Genomic DNA, 18,395 nt, shown 5'->3' on the forward strand with positions numbered 1-18,395 from the left:
GTAACCCCCGGCTGCAGCCGGCTCTGACATCCGCTGATGTCACGACAAGTTCAGGCTGCAGCCGGGGGTCTTTGTCTTCCGCGTTCCAGGTGGATGCCAGGCTATGGGCGGGGTTACCCCCCTGTGTCACACCCGGCATACTCAGCGCGCTCTGCCTCTCCCCATTCATTCGGAAAGTGCGCGGTGGATGCTGGGTGTGACATGGGGGGTAACCCTGCCCACAACCCAGCAGCCACTGCGGGGACCCCAGTGTTGAGTCACGCCTCACTTGTCGTGACGTCAGCACGGGGTCACGTGATGCCTGTGAGCGCCCACCGATAGCGCCGCTCACAAGCATTATCAGCAACATAAGGTATTTACAAAAAGTCTTAGGAGCCCCGGGGGAATACACTGGGGGGGAGTAATATAAAGTAGTGTACAACTTCTTTAAGTTTTGTTGTAATATAATAGTGAATAAATACTCTAGACCGGAAACCTGAGGTAGACATGTCATTGGTGCAACCTATGCGTCCACACAGGGGACCAAGAGGTAAGGGGGCCTGCTGCCAACTGGCAAGCAGCTTCTATCAGAGGCAGAACTAATAGACTGAAAAGGGCCCATATATTGTTCTCACACAGGGACCTTTTCTGTCTGTGTCCACCACTGCTGCAAACACAGATTCAGATGTATTATGTTTCATGTTTACTAATGGTGATGTATTTTTCTCTTTAGTTTCACATCTACTCCTCAAAATGACCACTATCAAGTCCACATCACTGCATTGGGGGAGCAGTATACCAGAGTGGGAGTGCAGTTACTTGACAGAAAAGATGGCTCCTTCCTTGTAAGATACAAACTGTATGCCAGCTACAGAGCTCTGCAGATTGACATTCAAGTGAATGACAGACATGTGGCAAAATCTCCTTATTTCATTAAAGGTAATTTTGGTTCAGAGTAATATAATTGAGTCTGCTGAACGGCTTTAAAGGAATTTGTCATCAGGTTTTTGTTACCCCATCGGAGAGCAGCATGGTATAGTGGTAGAGATCCTGATTCCAGCGATGTATCACTTACTGAGTTGCTTGCTGTAGTTTTGATAAAATCACTGTTATATCTGTTGTAGATCTAGCAGGTCTCTGAATGCTGCGCTCTGTATAAATCCGCCCACACCACTGATTGACAACTTTCTGTGTACACTGCAGAGGCCGAAAGCTGCGAATCAGCGGTGGTTTATACAGATACAGAGATCATGAATATAGAAGACTACATGGCAGCAGGTTTATAAGTCCTCAAGTGATAATCTCCTGCTAATAAAGGAGTGATTTTATAAAAACTACAGCAATCAGCCCTGTAAGTGACACATCATTGGAAACAGGGTCTCTGTCTCTACATTATGCTGCTCTCAGCTTAGGTGGCAAAAAACTGGTCACAGATTCCCTTTAGGAGCTTATGCTCCCACTAAAAAAACATATTTGATCTGAAGTTGTTTAAGCATTGTCACAGATTAGAAGAAAAAGATATTTTTACCTGAAGCAATATCACTGCTGTTCATTGTCTGTGTCTGGTATTACATTTCAACCATATTCTACTATTTTTTTGCAGAATGCACCATTGATAAGTTGTCTTTGCATGCCTAGTGCACTTCCATGTGCAGGCACAAGGGCAAAGATAACATCTGACCAGAATATTTTTTGCAGCAAGAACGTCTACAAAAACGCCGCATGAAAAGCGTAAAAAAAAAACACTAAGTGTGATAACTTTATTTGCACAACTATTTTGTAAAAAAAAAAAAAAAAAAAAAAAAGCATAGTTTTTAGTGGCCTTTTTCTTGCATTTTTTTCCTAATTTTTAGGCTCAAAGATATTGTAGCCATAAGTTTGTTCGGAGTCACCTTGGCAAATAATAAATGCAAGACATAGACTGTTTTTGGTGGTGTGACAAAGTCACTGGCAGAATACTGGAGGGGAGATATGTTTCACTGAGGCTATTAGCTTCAGTGATGTAAAATGTGGAAGTCTTCTCCTGCATGGTAGGTGCAGAGAGGGTTAATCAGCCATATTTAAAAGGGCATGTTTTTTTTGTTAATGGCTATAGTGCGGTAGGAGGCCATTCACCATATCTCCATCCCAGTGGGGTCTGGGCTGTAAATAGCCAGCCTTGTCACTCAGGTGTTGTTCAGTATCTAGAGAGGCTTGCTCCAGAGAGGAGCTTGTATGTGTTGTGCTAAAACCGAACTGTGTATGGTTAACCCTGAGTGGCTGAACCCTGGCTAATGGACTGTGCTGTGCTGTGTTGGGCTTTTTATTTTGCTTTGCCGATATGCCGAATGGGCTGTGTTTAACTTATGAACTCTAGGTTGGTTTATGACGTTTTTAATAAACCAACCCGAAACTTAAAGAGACAGTGTTCCGTGTCTACCTCTGTGTACAGTCGAGCAAGCCGCTTTACCACAGGTGGTGGAGAATGCGAGCAGCATTCCCAGCGAAAACGTGTGACTATTATTAGAGGTGCTGCATGTCCTGGGTGAAGTCTGCCATAAGCCAAGTCTGCCATAAGTGACCCCGGACAAAATGGAGGAACTAATTAAGCATCTGGTGCAAGCACAGCAGACACAGCACCAGCAGCAGCTGCAGCAACAACAGATTGTGCAATAGGAGACCACTAAGCTGCTTATGCAACAATTCCAGCTCCAGCAGCAGCAGAAACTGGACCAGCGCTGACAACAGCAGCAGCAGATTGATTTGCTCATTGAGGCGATTCGTGCGACAGCTCCAACGCTAAGGTCAGTGGATGACTTTTCCATCTGGAAGGCGGTAAGGGGAGCTCTGCAGAAAATGACCCCAGGTGACAACGAAGAAGCCTTTCTGACGGTATTTAAGAGGTTCGCTGAGTGGGAGAAGCTTCCGCCAGAGCACTGGGCAGAGGTGCTGGCGCCATACTTGACAAGGGAGCCCCAGGCTTACTATGACTTGGCCTTGCAAAATGCCAAGGAATATGGAAAATTAAAAACTGAAATTCTGGCACACTTGGGGATGACGATGACTGTCAGGGCGCAGCAGGTCCACCGCTGGGCGTATTACCGTGACAAACCTGCTCGCTCCCAAATGTTTGACTTACTGCACCTGGTACAAAAATGACTGCAGCCGGAGTCTTACAAGGCCAAATCATAGTCATACCCCTGTGCGGATGGTAGAGAGAGTGGTTATGGACTAGTTCGTGCATTCCCTGCAAAGGTCAATACAGACTTGGGTTGCCCAGGGTGATCCCCGGAACGCTGATGAACTGGTTGGTCTGGTCGAGATGTATCAGGGGGCCAAGGGTTCCTTGGGAAAGCAGCCCACTCAATACTGGGGGACTCACCAGGGTGCGGTGGCCCAAAAAGGGGTAGGGCGTCCAAGGTCCAAAGGGGTGGGGGAGGTAATGCCCAAGGTCCCTGTGGGAGATATTATATGTTGGCGATGTCGCGGCCCAGGCTATATAGCTGCCCGCTGCCCCCTGACCGCCGAGCAAATGGATTGTAGCCTGAGACACCGGTGTTCTTACTATGCCTACTCCACAGTCATGTCCCGTGACCATAAGTGGGGTACTAATGGCAGGACTCTTGGACTCAGGGAATTTGGTGACTCTGGTAAGGGCCACACTTCCCCACCAGTTGATCCCCCCGGAAAAAACGTGGGTGTACATTGTATTCACGGGGACTCCAAGGACTACTCTTTGGCCAGGGTGACCATAAAAACTGTGGGGCTGAGTCCCATGAGGTCGGAGTGGTTAAGGACCTGCTACACCCAGTAATAATAGGGCGAGACTTTAGCCTGTTCTGGGACTTATGGCGGAAAGTAGGCGTACCATGCATCCCAGGAAGGAGCCAATTCCACCATGTAAAATCCCCAACGCAGTCGGAGACTGATGAATTCACCCTGTGTGTCCTTGCCGGTGACTAGGATGAGACGGTGACCTCAGAGGCTGAGATTTGGTGGTTTCTGGGGAGAATTTGGGACTGCACAGATGCAGGATCTCACATTGAAAAATGCCTTTGATAATGTGTCTGTAATAAATGAGGTTGCTCAAGAGCCGGGGGCTGACACCTGGTTCCCATATTTTACTCTAAATGAGGAACTCTTTTATCGGGTCACTAAACCGAGAGGGTAAGTGGTAGAGCAGTTGGTGGTGCCGGGTCCCTATATGCGTAAGGTATTAGACCTGGCCCATTCTCATGTCTTGGGTGGGCATATGGGAGTAGACAAAACTCGGGAGCGGGTCCTGCAGAGGTTCTACTGGCCTGGATGTCACAGAGAAATTGTTAATTACTGCCGGTCCTGCCCCACTTGTCAGCTAACTGCTCCAGTGTCCCACTTCCGAAGCCCTCTAGTGCCATTGCCTATTATAGAGGTCCCATTTGATCGGATTTCCATGGACCTTGTCGGGCCCTTGGTTAAGTCTGCCAGAGGGCACCAATACATCCTGGTAGTGCTGGACTATGCAACTCGGTATCCGGAGGCGGTACCACTGAGAAACTCCTTCGCCAGGGTATAGCCAGAAAGCTAGTCCATATCTTCTCCCAAAGGGGCCTGCCAAAGGAGATCCTGACGGACCAGGGAACTCCTTGTATGTTCAAGGTAATGAAGGAGTTATATAAAGCTCTCCAGAGTACACAGCTCCGGATGTCAGTATTCCATCTGCAGATGGACGGCCGAGTGGAGAGACTCAACAAGACCTTGAAGTCTATGCTTAAGAAGGTTGTGGAGAAGGATGGGCGAGATTGGGATTGCCTACTGCCGTACCTGCTGTTCTCCATCAGGGAAGTTCCCCAAAGCTCTACGGGATTCTCACCTTTTGAGCTTCTGTATGGACGGCACCCTCGGGGACTGTTGGATATAGCGAAGGAGACCTGGGAAGCAAAGGTTACACCCCACCAGAGCATCATCGAGCATGTGACCTAGATGCAGGACCGGATTGAGAAGGTGATGCCGATTGTGAAGGAGAGCCTTCTCCAAGCACAAGAAGCCCAGGCAAGGGTCTACAATCAAACTGAAAAGCTGAGACAATTCAGCCCTGGAGACCGGGTATTGGTGTTAGTACCGACAGTCGAAAGTACATTTCTGGCCAAGTGGCAAGGGCCATATGAGATGATCGAGAAGTTGAGTGACTTCAACTATCAAGTCCACTAGCCAGGAAGAAGGAAGCCGTACTCGATATACCACATCAACCTGCTTAAACCATGGCGAGACAGGGAACCGATGGAAGCTACCTGTCTGGGGGCCAATCCTGAAGCCAGGGTCGAGGATGTCACAGTGGCAGAGACACTGTCACCGGCTCAAAAGCAACAGTGCCGAGAACAGCTACAGCGAAACCAAGACCTGTTTTCGGAGTTGCCAGGATGTACGCAGGTTGTGGAACATGAGTTCTTGACGAAACTACATGTACGGGTGAACCAGAGGACAAATGAAGTGTCTAAATTCGACATGTATCTAATGCCCCAGGTAGATGAACTTATTGAAAGGCTAGGGCCAGCCAGATATATCACCAACCTGGACCTAACAAATGGGTACTGGCAAATTCTCCTGTCTCCAAGTGTCAAGGAGAAGACTGCCTTCTCTACACCCGACGGGTGTTTTCGGTACACCAGGATGCCGATCGGTCTGCAGGGAGCCCCAGCTACCTTCCAGAGGACCATGGACCGGATCCTAGACTTGCACAAGAAGTACGCCACCACTTACCTAGACGACATCATGATCTTCAGCCCAGATTGGGAAAGTCACCTACAGAAGGTCCAGACGGTACTGGGTGCGCTGAGGAAGTCATGCTTTACCATAAACCCGAAGAAGTGCGCTATGGGAAAAGAAGAGGCGAAATACTTGGGCTAAATCGTCGAAAGGATCAAAATAAAGCTGCAAGTGAGAAGGTTGAAGCAATCCAAAATTGTTCGCAACCGGCCTCCAAAAAAACAGGTTCGAGCATTTTTAGGAATTGTAAGATACTATCGGCGATTTATCCTGAATTTCTCCATGATAGCCGCACCCCTGACCGACCTGCTTAAAGGTACGAATACGGCAATGGCCAAATGGTCTTCTGGGGCGGAGATGGCGTTCCACAAATTGAAGATCACTTTCTGTAAGCAGCCGGTTTTGATTTTACCTAACTTCAATAAGGAGTTCATAGTCCAGCCGGATGCCTCAGAGGTCGGGGTAGAAGACGTATTGTCTCAAGCAGTAAACGGGGAGGAACATCCCATTCTATATCTAAGCAGAAAACTCTCTGCCTGTGAAAAAAACTATGCTATTGCGGAAAAAGAGTGCTTGGCCATCAAATGGGCAGTTGACACCCTGAGATACTACTTATTAGGCTGGAAGTTCAGGTTAGTGTCAGACCATGCACCCCTGAGATGGATGAGGGAAAGGATGGGGAAGACTGCCCGGGTGACTAGGTGGTTTCTAGCATCCAGGACTTTAGTTTTTCAGTGCAGCACAGGCCCGGGAAACTACATGGTAACGCAGATGCCCTGTCCAGACTTCTATGTTTAGCAAGTGAAGGTGCCAAAACCCCCGGCTTTAGGTAGAGGGGGGGGGATATGTGACAAAGTCACTGGCAGAATGCTGGAGGGGAGATATGTTTAACTGAGGCTATTAGCTTCAGTGATGTGAAATGTGGAAGTCTTCTCCTGTATGGTAGCTGCAGAGAGAGTTAATCAGCCATATTTAAAAGGGCATGCTTTTTTGTGAATGGCTATAGTGTGGGTGGGAGGCCATTCACCAGATCTCCACCCCAGGGTGTGGTCTGGGCTGTAAATAGCCATCCTTGTGACTTAGGTGTTGTTCAGTATCTGAAGAGGCTTGCTCCAGAGAGGAGTTTGCATGTGTTGTGCTAATATTGAGCCGTGTGTGGTTAACCCTGAGTGGCCTTACACCGGCCGATATACTGACTGTGCTGTATCTTTTTATTTTGCTTTGCCGTTATGCTGTTGGGCTCTAATCTTTTTAAAAGGGTACATTTCATTTTATTTATTGTTTTTTTAAATGTAACTTTACTTTCTACAAAATTTACATAAATCTAGAGTACACGCAAATATAAGACACTTGTAATCTATCTTATCAGAGAAATCAGCTTCCTTCCCCAATTATCAGCCTCTTTTTCCACTCCCCCTGTCTCATGAACCTGTCATTCACTCTGGAAAAACAGCTTCAAGCCTTATTAAATAAAAAAAATTAAGCAATATATACTTTTGAAAATCTCACGTGTTAATGTGTCTTGTGTTTTTTTTGGTGCCACTTTTGACATAGTTGGTCATGACTGCAAGAGGGATCTTGGAAGCACATGATTTTTAAATCACATGATCATTGTCGATACAGTACCTCTCCGCGGTCTTGCTTGTGACTGCAACTCTACATTAACAGCACAGTCACAGGGTTCTGCTGCACCATCAGGCAGTGGCAGAATGGTCAAAAGGCATTCTCCTTCTGGCCACAATTATCTCTTATACTTGAGATAGGAAATATCTTCCCTACAGCTTGGGGACCGACCTCTCAGACCCCCCACAAATACCGAAAACTGGGTCTCTAAAAAGCCATGTGTGAATGGAGCGGTGGTCGATCATACACATTCATTCTTAATGAGAGTCTTAGAAATAGCTGAGCACATCATTCAGCTGATCTTCGGCACTCTCATAAGAATGAATAGAGGGGCAGTGTACATGATCGAGCTCCACTCCAATCATATGGGGCTCGAAGAGCCCCGGTGTTAGGGCTCAGTGGGGATCCCAGCGATCACACCCACAGCAAATGGGAAGTTAGGTCTTAGCCTATGGATAGGGAATAACTTTCAATCTTGAGAATATCCCTTCACAGAGGTCAGAATATAAAAAGGGCTTTCCCATTATATGTTGTAAAAACTATGACCTACTGTATTTCCATCACTATTGCACCCTCTAACCTAATCGCTGCAGCATGTAAACATTGCAGCACGACATAGGTCCATATATCACATATGGGCTCCCCCTCTATGTTATATATAGGACATCTGTACAATCGCACAGAAGTAATTACACTGCTGCGGCTGTAACACCGTGTTGCATCCTTAAGTTTAAAACCTACTTAAAGTCACTATGCTGCAGATGAGAAGGGTGGTGGCCAAGCATTGTAGGATTAAATTACACATGCAATTACTTTAGTAAGGACTTGTTAAAGGGAATCTGTCAAAAAGTTTTTGATATGTAATATGGGACCAGCATGATGCAAGAGAAGAGACTCTGATTCCAGTGATGTGTCACTTGCTGTTTCAATAAAATCAGTATTTTATCAGGAAATTATCGCTACAGGACTAAGTATCTCGTGCCTCCTAGTCAATTGCTTTGTGTAACCCCCTCCCACCACCGATTAGAAGCTTTCTGTCAATATACAGTGTACACAGAAAACTGCCAATCAGTGGTGTGGGCGGGGTTATAGAGACCTCAACATTCTGAGCATTGCTATATCTGCAGCAGAGAAAACAGTGATTGTATCAAAATGACAGCATGCAGCCCAAAAAGTGACACATCGCTGGAATCGGGATCTCAACCCCTCAATCATGATGCTCTAACATGACATAGCAAAAAATTGCTGGCAGATTCACTTTAAGGTTTGAAGAACCAAAATGACAGTATCACAAGAGAATGGTCTGCAAAAGAATCCCAGTCATTACTCAAATTGGTGGATATTAAGAAATGTCATATAACCAAACTTCTCAATTATTCGCCCTCTTCCATCCAACCGAGTACACCTAGAGAGAAGTGCAGCTGCCCCTTCTTTTGGTTTCTATTTCCTGTATTTCATGCTTACGTGGTCCTGAGAGTTTCTATGATCTACTATGATCTAGTATTGATGGTGTATTTCAGAATAGGTCTTCAATTTTAAAGAACAAGTTATACCCTTTGAGATAGTATTAAAAGCATCCACTTATTTGTAGTTATTTGCAAAAATTAGCCCATAGAGCTGTCAAATCAAAAAACTATTTATAGAATTTAAGGGTTCAATATATTATGGTGTTTGAGCGGTTTCAATGAGTGAAATATATAAAATGCCTTTATATTCTCTATTTAACAGCATTAACAGTGATTTTAGGTGTGGGATGTAGCCACTATATTGTGTACAGGTCTGATGGAAGAAGTCATGAAAAAGAAAAGGCAACAGTGACCTCTGCAGGCCAAAGGAGAAAATTACAGAACTAAAATGTCTGCTCAAATTATTATTATTATTTATTATTATAGCGTCATTTATTCCATGGCGCTTTACATGTGAAAAAGGAGTATACACACAAAAACAATTACAATGATCTTTAACAAAACCTGATGGCGACTTGTACAGGAGGAGCGAGGACCCTGCCCGCAAGGGCTCACAGTCTACAAGGGATGGGTGAGGATACAGTAAGTTGGGGCAGTGCTGGTCATGCAGCGGTATGGTGGAGCGATGGTTACTGCACGTTGTAGGCTTGATGGAAGAGGTGAGTCTTCAGGTTCCTTTTGAAGGTTTCCACGGTAGGAGAAAGTCTGGTGTGTTGGGGTAGAGAGTTCCAGAGTAGGGGGGATGCACGGGAGAAATCTTGTATGCGATTGTGGGAAGAGGAGATAAGAGGGGAGTAGAGCAGGAGATCTTGTGAGGATCGGAGGTTGCGTGCAGGTAAGTACCAGGAGACTAGGTCACAGATATATGGAGACAGGTTGTGAATGGCTTTGTATGCCAGGGTTAGGGTTTTGAACTGGAGTCTCTGGGCAATGGGGAGCCAGTGAAGGGATTGACAGAGAGGAGAGGCCGGGGAATAGCGGGCGGACAGGTGGATTAGTCAGGCAGCAGAGTTTAGGATAGATTGGAGGGGTGCGAGGGTGTGGGCGGGGAGGCCACAGAGCAGGAAGTTGCAGTAGTCAAGGCGGGAGATGAGGGCGTGCACTAGTGTTTTTGTAGATTCTTGGTTGAGGAATGTGTGGATCCGGGAGATATTTTTGAGTTGGAGTCAGCAGGAAGTGGAAAGGGCTTGGAAATGTGGTTTGAAGGAGAGGTCAGAGTCCAGGGTTACCCTGAGGCAGCAGGCTTGCAGGACTGGAGAGAGTGAACAGCCATTGACGTTGATAGATAGGTCAGATGGGGGGGATGAATGGGAAGGTGGAAAGATGATGAATTCTCTTTTGTCCATGTTAAGTTTTAGAAATCTAGCAGAGAAGAAGGATGAAATAGCAGACAGATATTGTGGGATTTTGGTTAGTAAGGAGGTGATGTCGGGTCCAGAGAGGTAGATCTGTGTGTCACCAGCATAGAGGTGATACTGAAAGCCGTGAGACTCTATGAGCTGTACCAGGCCAAAGCTGTAGATGGAGAAGAGCAGGGGCACTAGGACTGAACCTTGGGGGGACACCGACACCTACATGGATACAAAATATGACACAATGAATCATTATTACTATAAATAGTATAACATTGCTTGGTTGTATGTGTTTTCCTACCTCATAAGTAAAATGAATGTACAAATTAAAAAGGATTTTCTTTAATATTTTCAAAAAATTGGACAGCTTCGATGTACCATTCCATTCTCAGGTACACGTGCGCTGTTAAGTGAAACTGCTCTGTTAGTGCAGTTTAACCTATAATAATGGAAATTAGATCATTACATTTAAAAAGGTTTTTAAAGACTTTGAACAGTCATCAATATTTGACCGTCTGACTCTCATGATCTCTAACAATCACCAAAATGCATGGGATCAAGTTGCAGTATCAGGCATCGCCACAAGTGTATGTGTGGCACTGTGCCAGTGTGGACAATGACTATGTAATGTATACTACTTATTCTCCTTAATGACTAAGCTAAGCAATCAATCATTTAAATATTGAAAATTAGAACCCCACTATTAATTACATAACTAACTTTCTCTTGCACTTTATATTTCACATTTTTAAGGTCCAATTTACAGTGAAGAATGTCACTGCCCTGAGCCGGACAGTGACGTGTGGCTAAGACATATGTCATGTAAAGACTCCATTCCACAAATTCAACGTGATCTCAAACATTTTCCAACGGTTGATCCTGACAAGATTGCTGTAGAAATCCCAGAAAGATTTGGTGACCGCCAGAGCTTGTGCCATTACACCATCAAGGATAACAAGGTATGTTCTGTGCCCAAGGATATGATGCATTTCATTTTAGTGATACTAAATGTGCTTAAATGTGTCACCGTCATGTATACGAGGGATAACATCGTTACTATGAGTCAGCCTAAAGCCAAATGTTTTATGTGGAGGGTGCTTGTACTGTTTATTCAGCATAACACTCTTATATAGCCTGACTCAATAAAGTAAAGAATTACTTTTTAATGTATTGATTCAGATTGTGTGGTGGTCTTCCTGTAAACAGCTGCTTCTCAAACAATATGGACACCTTTTGGGAAAAATTATTTATTTTTTTTACTTAAAGAAATTTTCCACTTTCAGAAAACCCCTCTTTCCCGGCAGCAGTTTGTTTTTTCTTTGCTCACCCTCACCTGGTCCATGAATCAGTCGGTATCACTGTTCCCGGTGGCTATTATTGTCGCAGTTCTGACGTCATGTTGACTTCACTGAATCCAACAAATGAGCTTACCTGTTCTGCCCAAGTAATCGTCACAAGCCACTCTGATCCACTGAACTCACTGGCTGCAGTGCTGTCGACTTGACGTCAACACTACAGACAATAACAAACACCAGAGCAGTGGCGAAGACTCTGTGCTGCACCTGGGGAGGGGGAATAAAGCACAGCTTGTGGCTTTAAAACAAATTCCACCGGGGGACAGGTATTTTCTGAAACCAGAAAATGTATGTGTTTTGCACCAACAATTATATTTGCAGTTTAATTGTTAGTATAAAACACATACTTTTACCAGCTCTTTTGTTTCTCTGCACATTGCTGAGTTAAAGGGGTTGTCAACTACTCGGACAACCCTTTCTCAATACTTATGTATTACCCCCAGTAAAATAATAACACTTATAGACTTTTATTGTATTTTGTCAGGAGGTGATGACCAACATTGTATATTGTAAATTTCTAAAAACCTTTTATGAATGTAACATTGGCCATGCACCAAAATCTTGAGAAGATATTTCTGTTCTGAATATATATATATGTATTAGGTCTCCAAATAGTGATGTACATGCTCAGTTCATCTCAAAAAGAGGGAAAGAGTAATTAGAAAAATACTAATAATTGCTTGACACTTGAATTTTATTTACCCCAAACCCCTATAAAATGGCAAACTTGCAAGTGTCCTGATATAATCTTTCAATTTGATCTCTTAGATTTATACAAAAACCTACGGGGAACATGTTGGCTTTAGAATTTTCATGGACTCACTTCTTCTGTCCTTAACAAGTAAAGTAAGTATCTCTAGTAAAACTCATGTTATGCACCTGATAATGAAGTGTAAGATTATGGGTAGCAATGTCTTCATGTAATAAATATCATCTACTTACAGGGGTTTTCTGGGACTTTAATATAGTTTTTTTCTTAAATTCATTAAATGGACAAGACGGTTTTATCCTATAGATTAATCAGTTTTTACGTGATTTATCTATAGGATTATCCTATCAGTACACATCTGTATGGTCTGACTCCTGCCAACCTTGCACCTAGCATGCAGAAGGGGTCATGTTTTCGAGGTAAAGTGAAATAATAGGCCTGGCCACTGCCAAATGTATAGCGCCATGCCTGGTAAACAATAATGGGCATGTGGTGCTTGCCAGTGCTCCACCGCCCTTTTGGTAAGCTTGTTGGAAGGAAGGAACCAGGAGCCAGGAGTGAGATCACTACTGACCTGGTAATAATGGATATCTTAAAAATACACCATCTAAATTAAGTCACAGGACAGCCTCTTTAAAGAGTAACTAAACTTTCAACATTTTTGTTTGTTTTTAATTGCTTGCAGATCAGTGGGGTCCTGGGTCCAGAGACCCTGGACGACTGCTCTAAAGACCCTTGAACATTGCACGGCTCAGCAGACTGGAGCGCACAGCACCTACCTGAGCTTGTGCACAGAGCTGACTACATATTCTATAGAAAGCATAGGACTATGCTTTCTATTTTATCTGTACCCCGCTCTAGTGACTCTGTAAAGGCTATGGACACCTTTGCCGGGTGTTTTACTTATTATTGACAAAAATGTATTTTTGCAATAGATTGTATTAAACATTTTGCTTTACAAAATGAAATAACACAATATTTTTTTAAGGGAACCTGTCAGCACGTTTTTACATGTGGAAGTAGTGTTATAGCTGTATAGGCACTTGTCACCCCAATAAAAATGATGCCTTTTCCGTAGAGATCCAATGTGCTAGTCATGAGAAATCTACCTTAGCCTTATGCAGATCAGGCTGGAAGTGCACTGGGTACATGTCAGCGCATTTGATCTGCTGTTAATCTATTTATTCAGCAAAATCTGCATGAAAATACAATTTTGCATGTGAATGGCTTCTTATTGACTGCTACCATCAGGCTACAGTCTGTGTGCTGCCCTTGCCTATGTGGGGCACTTTAAATTGTTTCTTCACATTATTACTTTCTACAAATACTATTTTCTGAATGTAAAAATCATAACAATTATTGTTCAAAAAAAAGAAAATAATCTATTCAGAAAAATACAGTAGCAGGAATATGACCTTATTATCTGTTTGCTATCGTCGCTGTCCACTGTTGGGTTGTAATTTCAGGATTTGGCCGCTGATGGAGATTAGATAAAATGTATGTGGTATGCTGAAGACTGATGAAGAGATACACTGTGTGTAGATAAAGACTTGGTGCCATGATGCAACACTAAAGGCCCCGTCACACTAAGCGATGCAGCAGCGATCCCGACAACGATACGACCTGTCAGGGATCGTTGCTGCATCGCTAATACATCGCTGGTGAGCTGTCAAACAGGCAGGCTCACCAGCGATCAGGGGAGCAGCGATATCGTGGAAAGAATCGTTCCACGATGTCCTGCTCCCGTTACCAGCCTGCTGCAAGCAGGAGCAGGCTGGTAACTATGGTAAATATCGGGTTACTAAGTGCGCGTGTGCCCCTAGTAACCCGCTGTTTACCATGGATACCACTCTGCTACCGTGCGCTGGAGCCTCCGCTCACAGTAGCAGAGTGGTATCTATGGTAAACAGCGGGTTACTAAGTGCGCGCGTGCCCCTAGTAACCCGATATTTACCATAGTTACCAGCCAGATCGTTGGTCCCGCTGGTCACACACAGCGATGTGTGCTGGCCAGCGGGAGGCCAACGACCAAAAAATGGTCCAGGACACTTTGCAACGATCAGCGACCTCACAGCAGGGGCCTGATCGTTGCAAAGTGTCACACATAGCGACATCGTTGGTGAGGTCGCTGGTGAGTCACCAAAACCGTGACACAGCAGCGATCTCGCTAGCGATATCGCTTAGTGTGACGGGGCCTTTAAGCCACATTTAGAAAGAAGCATTGACAAATTTAACCAAGGATTTTGAGGACACTATCATTTCTTGAAACAATTATAATATTTAATTGGTTCTAGTAAATAGAAAGAAATGGAAAGGATTTCTATAAACTAGTAGCCCCCATACACCTTAGATTAAAGTTGGCTAAACCTGCCCATTTGACGGGATTAGCCACCTATCCAATTTGTATGGGGGTCTCCTGATTGATTATGTCAGTGGACAGTGGAATTTCAATCGCTCAATTATCCCCACTACCCTCTCCCCATTACCCTGTATATAGGGTAGTGGGGAGAGATAGCTGCTGGTCAAATATTATCAATCTAACCTGTATGGCCAGCTTTACCCTAGGGTGTCCCTTTCCATCACAGGATATGTGATAACTTAGTGATGCCTGGGGTCCCACTGATGGGTCCACCATCGACTCTGAGAAAAGTCCCATCTGAATGGAGCGATGGTAACAGATGGGCAACACTGCCACATTCAGTGTGTAAGGGACTACTGGAGACTGCTGGAGACCTATAGACGATGAATAGTATGGTGGTGCTCATACACTGCCACGGCTGCATTCCATTGGCCCCATTTTTAAGTTGGGATATTTATATGTACTTTATATGTACATGCATTTTGTGCTGACTGCGCCTCCTGTAAATTTATGACTTCAAAAGTTCATTCCATGTAATGGAAGAATATTCACAGTAAGGTTCAATGAACACTGGGATTTTCATAGCATGTCAAAAGATCCATGAAGAAGATTAGGGTCAAGGATCACACTGAGCGTAAGTGACTGTACAATGCCAAAGGTAGTCATCATTTTGCACCTAGTGATGTCTTTATTAGAAGTTAGTTAAACTGTACAGGAATTTTTTACTCTGGATAGATTAGATGAATGCTGTAGCTTGTCCTGACTGTTGCATTAAGTGGGTGGCATGTTCTAGACAAAATAGAGGAAAACTTAAAATGTTTTCCCAGTCTATTGTTTGCCTGTTTTCTTCCCAGTCCAGACTTGGAGGGAAAGCGGCACCTGAAAAATATGCTTTTGTTTTTTTTTTATTCTGCATGAGAGTGCATGTTACTATGATCCCTAAGCTTCTAAGAAGCTTCATATCAGTGCCATCTTCATACCCTAATATTAGTGTTATCCACATGCAACCAATAGAGATACATTCGGTTTTGAAGTAATTTGATTTATATCTCATCTATTACAAATAAAAGGAAAGAGTTTGATGTAATCTGCATTATGTCTCCTTTTATTAATGGCAGTATCTGTTGCACCACATATCAGCCCACACAGGGGTGTTTTCCAATAGCACTAGAAAAAGACCCCTTTGTGTTACTGTTGTAACCAGGGCTGTGGAGTTGGTAAGCCAAACCTCCGACTCCTCAATTTCCATGACACCGACTCCACGACTCAGACTCCTTCATACACGGCTCATGTTTAAGTGATAAATTTACTGTAGCACAGATTCATCTCGGCTAAAAGTCTAGATCCTTAGATCAGGAATAGGACAGACATTTATAGGACATTTCATAACTTTCCCAAATTCTTAGGAAAAAATATTCTCCACAAACTGCATTGAACTACTGTACCCAATTTATTATATATTCTAGGAGTTGGAGTTGGTTCATTTTATACCTACTCCGACTGCACCAAAATGGACTCCGACTCCATGACTCCGACTCCACAGCCCTGGGTGTAACATGTAGTAGCACCAGATTGAAAAGAAAACACATTGGAGTGCTGGAAAACTCTTTCCTTTTATCTGCTTAATGTCTGGATAGGAACTGGACTGTTTGACTTCTACATCCGTAGCTTTCTAGTCTGTGCTGTCCAGACTATTTAGATTTCTGCTCATTAGTTGATAATATTATTATTATTATTATTATTTATTATTATAGCGCCATTTATTCCATGGCGCTTTACATGTGAAAAAGGGGGTATAATACAAGAACAATTTCAATAATTTCAATAATATTACTTGAAATGTACAGAGTGAAGGTAACAAGTAGCATAGACAGTCCAGATCTACAGCACTGACTGTAGTGCAGAGAGACTGTGACATGATTTTGCTTTTCCCGGCCGGGGAGCCACATGTAACTGGACTTAGGGCCAAACGTAGCTCACATGACACTGGTTGGAAACACTGGTGTAACGTGCACAATTTAGTGTTTTCTGCTGTTTCTTATCATTGTAAAGGCAATGTAACATTTCAGCAGGTGGCAGCATATACCACTGAATCCAATGTGCAATATGTCTTTTGTATAGAAAGATGGTTTTATTATAGTATAGTATGTATGGTAATTTAGAGGCTCCACAAGTTGTTCTAGTTTTCAATACTATGACAGATTTACAGGACTGACACTTTTAATATCCACTGATATTACTGTACAGTAAAATATAATATGATTCCAATGTGTTCGTCTTACAGGTGAAGCTTCCAGATATTGAGTTCTTTGTAAATTTAGGGGACTGGCCATTGGAGAAGAGGAAGGTATCCCCCTATCACCCTATTTTCTCCTGGTGTGGATCTCTAGAAACTAAAGATATTGTAATGCCTACTTATGACCTGACAGATTCTATATTAGAGACCATGGGAAGGTAATTTGGTCCTTGTACATCATTGTAATATTTTGTTGTTTTTTTTCCAGTGAATTCTATGATTACTTTGCAGGAGGGACGTTTGCTTCTTTGTAACATTTGGTCAACCTCACTTGTATATTAGGGAAATATATTATTAGTAACTCCCTGCTATACTTGTGAATAATTGTCTTTACAAAGCAGGACTGATTTTGACAATAGTGAATGATGGCATAAGAGAATTACATTTCAAACTTAAAGGGAACCTGACAGATGATACATGCTGCCCAATCCGCGGGCAGCATATATCTGGTACTGGCTGCATGATTTCAGCCAGTTATGCTTGGCACTGAAATACTGCGGCTTTTCAAAGAAAAACATACCTTTAAAATCCACGGAGACTGAGCTGTTTGGAAGACTAGTCGGCTTCTCCCCACTCGCTGCCCTAGAGTGACAGATCTCTCCCTGCATGCATTTTTAGGGAGAGACCTGTCACTCCAGGGAGTCGGCGGGGAAAAGCCACTGGGGACATGCCTGTCTCCTGTGCGGCTCCGTCCCGCAGCATTTCGGAGTCAGACATACCCAACTAAGATCATGCAGCCAGTGTCTGATACTGTTGATAGGGCAGCTTGTATCAGCTGTCAAGTTCCATTTAAGCTTGTAAAAGTAACAACAAGAAATGTAATTATCTCATGCCAGCACTCAATCTGGTTCCCTTTAATAACATATCTAGGGGAATTACCTTCCTTTCTTCTATAGAGGAAAGAAAAGAACTGTCAACATGTCTGTGCATCACAGCAGCCTTCTGCCTTGTCCATTGAAAGAGATTTATTCCTAATGAAAGTTGTCACCTAACCTATACACTTGTGATAATTTGCCAACCAAGATTGGACCCAACAAGCGGTGCTTGTGCATGCATGCAAGCGATATTTTACTTGTTTATGGTACCGCTTGAAAAGCCTATCAATGTACTTGCAATTTCCTATAGTCCCATAGAGAATGAATGGAGTAGTGGCGCGCATGCTCTGCTAGCACTCCATTGAAAGAGACCATTTCGGTGGTCTTGGATAAATGATAACTTGCTAAGATGGAAATAACGCTATGCTATAATACAAGTTGGAGCTCCTGATCAGTAAATAGATAGTGCAATGTAGCTACCAATTGTATCTACCTTTTATGTTATTAAATGTACAGAATAAATATAAACTATGTAAAGATTCACCTTTGGAGCCACTGGAAAGAGTATACTAGGGAAAAAAATACATTTGCATGTCAAACATTTTATTTTTATTTTCTATGTCACTATCTATGTAAAAAAAAAAAAAGAAGAAAAGATAATATAATAATGAAAATATGACATAGGAATATTTAGTTTTGGGGAATAACTACACTGAG

The 18,395-nt window shown here is 43.4% G+C and overlaps 1 protein-coding gene across 2 annotated transcripts in view; it reads left to right on the top strand.

Moving 5' to 3' along the window:
* Window positions 1–18,395, top strand: part of POGLUT2 (protein O-glucosyltransferase 2) — a 139,587-nt gene that overhangs the window by 23,070 nt on the left and 98,122 nt on the right. For both annotated transcript variants that reach the window (XM_073664229.1, XM_073664230.1), the window contains exons 2-5: window positions 713–918; window positions 10,898–11,103; window positions 12,268–12,345; window positions 16,852–17,021. In XM_073664229.1, coding sequence (XP_073520330.1) covers window positions 713–918; window positions 10,898–11,103; window positions 12,268–12,345; window positions 16,852–17,021 — 660 coding nt within the window. The remainder of the gene's footprint in view (window positions 1–712; window positions 919–10,897; window positions 11,104–12,267; window positions 12,346–16,851; window positions 17,022–18,395) is intronic.

Source organism: Phyllobates terribilis, unplaced genomic scaffold (assembly GCF_046119375.1).
Source record: "Phyllobates terribilis strain yellow unplaced genomic scaffold, ASM4611937v1 Scaffold_2__4_contigs__length_985480577, whole genome shotgun sequence".
Classification (NCBI taxonomy): domain Eukaryota; kingdom Metazoa; phylum Chordata; class Amphibia; order Anura; family Dendrobatidae; genus Phyllobates; species Phyllobates terribilis.